Source organism: Brienomyrus brachyistius, chromosome 9 (assembly GCF_023856365.1).
Source record: "Brienomyrus brachyistius isolate T26 chromosome 9, BBRACH_0.4, whole genome shotgun sequence".
Taxonomy (NCBI): Eukaryota; Metazoa; Chordata; class Actinopteri; order Osteoglossiformes; family Mormyridae; genus Brienomyrus; species Brienomyrus brachyistius.
This window is the reverse complement of record NC_064541.1, coordinates 14,351,583-14,359,613: the sequence shown is the minus strand read 5'-3', so window position 1 is coordinate 14,359,613 and position 8,031 is coordinate 14,351,583. Positions and strand designations below refer to the sequence as shown.

At 50.3% G+C, this 8,031-nt stretch overlaps 1 protein-coding gene across 4 annotated transcripts; it reads left to right on the top strand.

The window, feature by feature from the left end:
• fbxl4 (F-box and leucine-rich repeat protein 4) lies at window positions 1–7,392 on the top strand. Of its 4 annotated transcripts, none has more exons than XM_049026499.1 (8): window positions 1–85; window positions 1,558–2,149; window positions 2,961–3,297; window positions 3,397–3,641; window positions 4,055–4,268; window positions 4,599–4,670; window positions 4,778–5,090; window positions 5,891–7,392. In XM_049026499.1, the coding sequence occupies exons 2-8, from the start codon at window positions 1,656–1,658 to the stop codon at window positions 6,052–6,054; spliced, it is 1,839 nt and encodes a 612-aa protein (XP_048882456.1). In that variant the 5' UTR covers window positions 1–85; window positions 1,558–1,655; the 3' UTR covers window positions 6,055–7,392. The 4 variants fall into 4 exon arrangements, with proteins under 4 accessions (XP_048882456.1, XP_048882453.1, XP_048882455.1 ...); XM_049026496.1 differs by lacking the exon at window positions 1–85 and adding an exon at window positions 289–477 and having other exon boundaries at window positions 1,709–2,149; XM_049026497.1 differs by lacking the exon at window positions 1–85 and adding an exon at window positions 294–477.
• Window positions 7,393–8,031: the final 639 nt, after the last annotated feature.

Below are 8,031 nucleotides of genomic sequence, written 5' to 3'. Positions count from 1 at the left end.
ATTTCCTCTTCGAAAAGCAGGAAACCAAATGTGTCGTGTGGTGGCTGAAGTAGAAAACCAGGTACCCCGCCACTCAGACCAGCAGGTGAGCAGGGTTGTGTAAGTGTAAAAATAATACCTTATATATAATACTTAATACTAGTCCTTATAATTGATTATCAGTGTTCGATGCTGTTAAAATGGTACAGACTTACCAGTAAAGTCTATATAAAATTTTAATAGAAGCCAATTCTGATGTATGTAGAATACATTCGATCAAGAGACCGAGCTGATAAAGTTAAAACATACATGGAATAATAACATTGACATTTGAATGGGAACTACATTTCCCATAAACCCCCAGAGCCAGGGCGAGGAGCCGGATGTTTACGGTCCGGACGGGAAATGATGGTGCCATGCGATCGCTGCTGTTTTCTAGATGGATTTAGAAATGTCACGGAGGCGCTTGTATTATTTTCACTGGTATTTGGATATACCGTAAGTAACGTCAATAAAATGTTATAGTACTTTAGCTGCAATACTTCTGCTGCTTAATTGCTAGTTTATACACCGGCGTCCACCCTTGCAAGCAAGTCAAGTTTATTTATATAGCACCTTCGGGACGCCTGCCGTTACTTAACCCAGCAGCCAAATTTTACGTCTCAGCAAAACTGGACGCGATGGCTGTGCCCGTCTTTATGAGCGAGAAGAATGGCACCCGTGCTATATTTTGGCGTACATGCCGAAACGCGTCTTGTCGGTGAAGCCCCGCTCGGGCCGGTGCTGTATCGGCTACACCGTTTATAATCTGTCGGTCAGGTGGTGATTCATAGCTGACAGGCTGAATGCCGCGATGGTGATGGTGGTCTTCCTCGCCCATTAAGGTGCCGATGACAACCTAAATGTAAGCAACACCTGACGGGTAACATAAAGCAGCGCCTGAACCAAAATGTAATCGAGTGTCCCCATATAGACTCAAACCTCTCCGTTTTTTTTTTATATAGTAGATTTCGCTGAACCATTCTTTGCCGGCAGAACAAAATTTGATAAAACCCTAATGGAGATGACAGCAGACTTGAAGGCTGCTTGATGCACTTAGTGCGCGTAAACTAATGGTGTGTAATTAATGTCAGAGAGTCAGATCAATTTTTTTTTTGAACAGATACTTTTCCCGCAGTTACAACGTGGTCAATAATAGATACATAACTAGTGCATGAACGCCTAATGCTTGAGCTTCAAATTCTTATTACTAGGGTGACATTAACAATGACTTAATGTCTGTGATTTCCCTGGTGTGAAAACTACACCCGTGTGTGTTTCTCACCAGCCCACAGTGACGTTTGCATTCCTTACTCCATATCCACCTCTCTTGGGTTTACCCAGTGGTTTCCTGCCACTTGCAGCAGGACAGCTAATGTCACACCTCCACATTCCCCGTTGAAATCGACTTAATGACAGTGGTATTGCATATCTTCAGATTGGTTTATGGAGACTGCCCCCTTCTGGCCAGTTATAGCGGTGACTGATGCTCATGAGCTTGTTGCTGTCGCGCTCTGCCTTTCTCTGTCTGACCTGCAGGTGCTGCATGCGTTTGATCCTGTAGCCTGAGCTGATTAGTGCAGACTGCTGCCTGGTCCTGCTTCTGGTCTTCCCCGGTCCCAGGCCAGTCCTTCCGTATGCTAACCCTACTGGGCATGTTTTACTATATCTGTCTGCGGCGCCGGTCCAGAAACGGAACCCGGGGCGAGGTTCTCACCAGCCGGCGGGCCGTCGAATGCAGCCAGCGCACGCTGCCCCTGAGCGTGGAGGTGAAACAGTACGCTAAGGAGGTGCTGGACTTCAGTTCCCACTATGGCAGCGAGAACAGCATGTCCTACACTATGTGGAACCTGGCTGGCCTGCCCAACGTCTACCCCAGCTCCGGAGACTTCACCCAGACCGCCGTGTTCCGCATGTATGGGCCCTGGTGGGAACAGTGCTCCAGCACGCCACAGCTGTTCCCCAGGACGCCCCTCTCCTTCCACAGCCAGGACTACATCGAACTGGGCTTTGAGGAGCCTGTCTACCCCACTGCCCTGGAAGTGCTGGAGACCTACCACCCAGGCGGGATTGTCCAGATCCTGGCCTGCTCGCTCAACCCCTTTTCCCAGAACCCACCTGCTGATGTCAGGTTAGCCTCCCCGGTGTTGCCGTCTCAGAATCAGAATCAGGTTTATTCGCCAAACACAGGCACGTGCAAGAAATCTCCTTGGTGCAGGCGTGAGAGCAGACAGACGCGGCTATACAGACAAAAATGAAGTGGAAACAAAAACAAAATACAGCTAAACAGAAGTCATGTACAAGAACAGAATCTAAACAAATTTGTGTGCTGACTGGGGGGTAAGAACAATGTAATGTCAAGGGGCCAGTGAGAAACACTGATGTGCAAAGGGCACAAACACTTATGAAGTGGGGCGGCATGGTGGTGCAGTGGTTAGCACTGTTGCCTCACACCTCTGGGACCCGGGTTCGAGTCTCCGCCTGGGTCACGTGTGTGGAGTTTGCATGTTCTCCCCATGTCGTCGTGGGGTTTCCTCCGGGTACTCCGGTTTCCCCCCACAGTCCAAAAACATACTGAGTTGCTAAAATTGCCCGTAGGAGTGCGTGTGTGAGTGAGTGGTGTGTAAGTGTGCCCTGCGATGGGCTGGCCCCCCATCCTGGGTTGTTCCCTGCCTCGTGCCCATTGCTTCCGGGATAGGCTCCGGACCCCCCGCGACCCAGTAGGATAAGCGGTTTGGAAAATGGATGGATGGATGGATTATGAAGATCACTGATTAATAGTTATTGCAGCTTTTGGGAAGAAGTTGTTCTTGTGTCTAGTGGTTCTGCTTTTTGTTGCTTGAAAGCACTTGCAGCTACCAAAACCTGGAAGGCTTTGGAGAAGGTGACGACCGGGGTGAGAGGTGGTCGCCGTGCTGATTCGCGCCTCTCCCTCCCCTCAGGTGGGAGGTGCTGTGGGCGGGGGAGCCCACCAAGAGCCTGAACCCACAGGCCCGGCAGTTTTCTCCCAGCATCAAGCAGATAAACTTCGCCACTAACCTGATTCGGCTAGAGGTAAACAGCTCCATGCTGGACTACTACACAGAGCTGGATGCCGTCATCCTGCGCGGGGTCAAGGAGCGCCCCGTCCTGGCGCTATACAAGACCCCTATGCTGGACATGAGCGATCTGAGTGAGGGCGAGGAGGAGGACAGGGAACTGGAGGCGTGCTACGGCAGACAGGCCGAAGACGCCAAGCGGGGTACGGGGAATGGCTACTTTGACAAGCTTCCCTATGAGGTAGGTGTTACACGCTTCCCAGCTTTGGATCCTCGGATCTTTGGTTCCCCGCCTGTCCTGTCCTGGTCTGACGCCCCGTCTCGCTGTGCCTCGCCAAAGCTGATCCAGCTCATCGTGAGTCACCTGACCCTGCCAGACTTGTGCCGATTGGCCCAGACCTGCAAGCTTCTGAGGCAGCACTGCTGTGACCCGCTGCAGTACGTCCAGCTGAGCCTGCAGCCCTACTGGGCCTGGCTGAGCGACGCCTCCCTGGGCTACCTGCAGAGGTGCTGCACCATGGTCCAGAGGCTCAACCTGTCCTGGACGGGGAACCGCGGGGCTCTCACTGTCACTGGCTTCTGCAGGTACGCCTGGGCTCACCCCACCGCTCACCGCTCAGCTCTGCGGAGGACCCTGAGGGACACGTGTGTTGACGTGCATTAGTGTGTGCACATGCATGTACACTTATTATTCATTTGTACTGAGATGATATTCAGTGAATGTTTGAAACTGGGTCAGTTTGTGTTATGGGTTAAAATTAGAGCAGGTATTAATACAGTTTTATATGCAGTATGTAACATACTGTGCCGTGAATAAGTATTTTACACTGTAAAACATAGTGAACCAATTCAAGTGTCTCTTTTGTCGTTCCTTTAATACAGTCTGTACCATAGCACTGTGCCTAGTGGGGGTGTTCAGTGCAGCAGTGTGTGTGTGTGGGGGGGGGGGTGTCTGCTGTAGTCTTGATGGGCAGGGAATCCCTCTCCTTCCCATCCAGCTTCATTAAGGCATGTGGGCAGGGCCTGGTCTGCCTGGAACTGTCCTGCTGCCATTTCCTGACCGAGGCCTGCCTGGAGGTCATCTCCCAGACCTGCACGGGCCTGCAGGAACTCAACCTCTCTTCCTGTGACCGGCTGCAGCCCCAAGCTTTCGGGCACATAGCCAAACTGACACAGCTGCGGCGGCTGGTGCTGTACCGCACCAAGGTGGAGGTGAGACACAGCGGGCACGGTGATGTGGAGGGAGGCGGCTGGGTGTCATTTCAGGCTGCGCAAAGCTGGGAAATTAACGTTTCAAAAGAGGAATGGTCCTATAACAGAACCGTGAGGTACCCCACTGATTATAGCTGCTCGGCCGGAGGGGCGTGTGCATGCTGCGGGCTGGGATAGGAGGTTGACCACCAACACATCCCTCAACCTGAAGATTTTTAAAGCATTTTTCTAATAATATATCTGTACAATCCACCAGGAATATTACTGTGTGTAACCAAGTCCTAATCCTCTCTTTGCTGTTTGGTTGGGGGCCGTCATTCCTGACTGCAGCAAACGGCCATATTGAACATCCTCACCTTCTGCACTGAGCTGAAACACCTTAACCTGGGGAGCTGTGTAATGGTGAGTCGCCCCCTCCCCGCACATTAAGTTATGTGTGATTGGTGCTTTGCGTATGCTGATGTGGTCCCGCTGAAGTTCAAGCCTGCCCGTGGCGCTGCCGCCCACAGATCGAGGACTATGACGCGGTGGCCAGCCTGCTTAGCACACGCTGCCGCTCGCTGCTCTCGCTGGACCTGTGGCGCTGTAAGAACCTGACGGAGCGCGGACTGGCGGACCTGGTGTCCGGCTGCCGGCTGCTGGAGGAGCTCGACCTGGGCTGGTGCTCCACTCTGCAGAGCAGCTCCGGCTGCTTCCAGAACCTGGCCCGGCAGCTGCCCCGTCTGCGGAAGCTCTTCCTCACCGCCAATCGGACCGTCTGTGATTCGGACATCGAGGAGATGGCTGCTGGCTGTCCTGCCCTCCAGCACCTCGACATCCTGGGTGAGTCGTCTTTCCTGGCTGTCAGTGTTCTTATGGCAGAGCCGACCACCTTGCATTTCACTGCAGGTTAAGTCGAATTGTATACCTTGCATGTGATAAATAAAACCCTTGAATCCTATTAGGTCCCAGCAGGCAAAAATTTAAAATTGACCCAGGTTTAATTTAATAAGCCAGAATATTTTATATTAATACCAAATTAACATTTACTTTTTATTCATTAATTTGATGCTTTTTGGGTCGGCATGGGGACTTCGCGTTAATTTCCCCGACGGGCTTCCGCTTTTGATTGCGGGATTTCGCTACAAATCTCCTGTTGTTCACGCTTTATTTTGTTAGCTAGTTTATTGCGTTTTTTTTTTTTGTACGCTTCTTTGAGAAAATGGAGTGTGTAATTGACCAGTGTTTTAGCGGGAGAATGCTGAAAAATTGTTGCATTCCGGTGGATTTCAGCATGCCTTTTGGGGGAAAACAAAACAAAGCAAAACGAATAAGAAATTTTCTTTATTTTCATGAAAAAGATATTTAAATGTGACATTTCTGGCCAAAGAAATGATAAATTGAATCTGAAGCCCTTCGGGCCTGTTTTTACATTTTCCTGCAGTCGCGGAGGCCGCTGCCCTCAGTCAGTGTGCTTACCCGCTGTTACTGACTGTTATCCACATGGGGTTTGAATAGACTGCGTCTTTGGCTCCTGGAGACGCTGGGAGTAGGCGGCGTCAAGGAGGTCCACTGTGGATATCCCTGTGACCGGCGGGGTTAGCAGTGCTGTGGGGCCTGACCACCGTGTGTCTGTGTGGCAGGGACCCGGATGGTGAGCCCAGCTTCCCTGTGGAAGCTGCTCCGCTGCTGCCCCTGCCTGCTGCTTCTCGACGTGTCCTTCTGCTCGCAGATAGACGCGCGTGTCGTCCAGGAGCTGATTGCGCATTTCCCCGGCGTGGCCATCAAGAAGAGCTTCACCCAGTGACTGGGGAGCGCGATTGCCCTGGCCATGACGGGATCTACTGCGGCTGCTCTGCCTCGTCCGGTCGTGGTCCCCAGGTCCTCTTAGTCCTCCATTTCCCTTTCAGTTTTGGCAAGGATGCTGATCTCAGGGCTTGATTTCTCCACTGCGATTTTTTATTTTTTAATTTCTCCACTGCAATTTTTTAATTTCTCCACTGCGATTTTTTATTTTTTAATTTCTCCACTGCGATTTTTTATTTTTTAATTTCTCCACTGCGATTATTTTATTTTTTAATCCAGAGTAGCTGATCTCCCATTCTGTCCACCCACCTCTGCTGAGATGATTACCCACATTAAGTTGTCTTTTCTATGCAGAATGAAGTTGTAGAGGTCAGGCAGATGGATGCATCCACTCTACGTCAGCACTGATGCCCTTAGGTGAACACATGTGTTGTGGCTCTCCTTACTGAAAGACACGACCATGTTCAGTGTTGCTCCTGTCTGCCTAGGATGGAGTTCAGGTGCTACAGAAGATGCCTGATTATTATTTTTTTTGTTCGTCCTTATCTCCGTTTATGAGACATCGTTGTGCCTTAGGTGGAGGAGGGTGGAGATTATATACTGCCACTCCCCAGGCCGCAGGTGTCACGAGTGATGATGGGGAAACATGCTGATCTGCAGAGACTCAGACGTCCTGACTTAAAAACGTCTCAAACACCACCCTGTCCGGGCAACGCCCAGTCACCACCTGAGCCGCATTGCAAAGCAGCCCATCGACACGCTGTGCGCGGCAAACATGCGGCGCATCACGCTAAATACGTCACACACAGACGAGGCACATCATGCAAAGCATTCTGATGAATGTCTTGGATGACCGGCCGCGCTACAGCATGACAACGCAGAGCAAGGCGCCCTCACTACTGCAAATGTTTAGAAAATCCTCGACGGCTTTCCTGTAACGATGTTGTGTGTTGCTTGTTTATTTTGTCGAAAGAGAGCCGTGCTGTTTTGGTATCAGTGTCATGAAAAAAAATAAGCTGCTGCATATACATGCGAAAGCACAAACATGCTGATGTATGTGCGGATTGCGGGGAATGAGTGGTGAGCCGCATGCATTTCCTGTGTGTGCAGCGCCTCCCAGTCTTGGACATTAAGAGCATTTACACGCACACACCCACACTGTTGGAAGAAGCACATTAACTGATTAGCGTCCTGTATGCCTGTAATTCTGCTTGATCTCCCAGTGGTTTTCAGTCTCTGAGCACTGAGATCTAAACCTAACCCTAAACCTAACCCTAACCCTCTGCAGAACACAGCGCTGACCTGTGCCTCTCCTTTTTTTTTTTCTTGTACACCTGAATTTAATAAAGTAAAAATTGTGAATGAATCTGACCAAACTTCAGACCTCTCCTTTTGTTTTCCCTGATGAAAAAAAACTTCGCTGTCTTGCTGCACGTGTTACGGGGCTGTGGGGTCACTGTCCATGTTTGCGTGTCTTTGTGTGTGTGTGTGTGTGTGTGTGTGTGTGTGTGTGTGTGTGTGTGTCTGCCTGCCTGCCTGTCTGTCTGTCTGTCTGTGTGTGGCACCATCCAGGCCCTGTGAGGCTCGTTAGCCTGCCCACTGACGACCTGCAGTGATTCTTTGGGCCCCGGTCTGGTTTTTTTGTTCCTCTTTACAGTGCTGCTGTTTTAATGACCTGTTGGAGGACAGTTTAATGAAGTCTGCAGGGGGTTGTACTGCCCCCTGTGGTAGCCTGGCAGGTGCTGAAACGCCACTGAGTCGCTGGACCTGGGGCAGATGAGGAGAGCGGCAGAAGAAAATCCAGTCTTATTTATTAGCATTTTTGTCAGACTGAAGATGTGGTCAGCAGATCCGTTTCATTTTTATATTTTAGATGTCTAACAGTAAGAGCATTTACTACAGTCATTTAGGTAATATTACCATGAGTAATACAGTGAGTTGCTGTCATTATTTTAATGTTTATCAAGACATCTACCCT

Bases quoted from the DNA above. Each gene is read 5' to 3' on its own strand.
- fbxl4 (XM_049026496.1), top strand. From the start codon at position 419: ATGGATTTAGAAATGTCACGGAGGCGCTTGTATTATTTTCACTGGTAT. The intron at 478-1,708 runs GTAAGTAACGTC...GCGCCGGTCCAG, and splicing joins CACTGGTATTTGGATATACC to AAACGGAACCCGGGGCGAGG. The intron at 3,298-3,396 runs GTAGGTGTTACA...GCCTCGCCAAAG, and splicing joins TTGACAAGCTTCCCTATGAG to CTGATCCAGCTCATCGTGAG.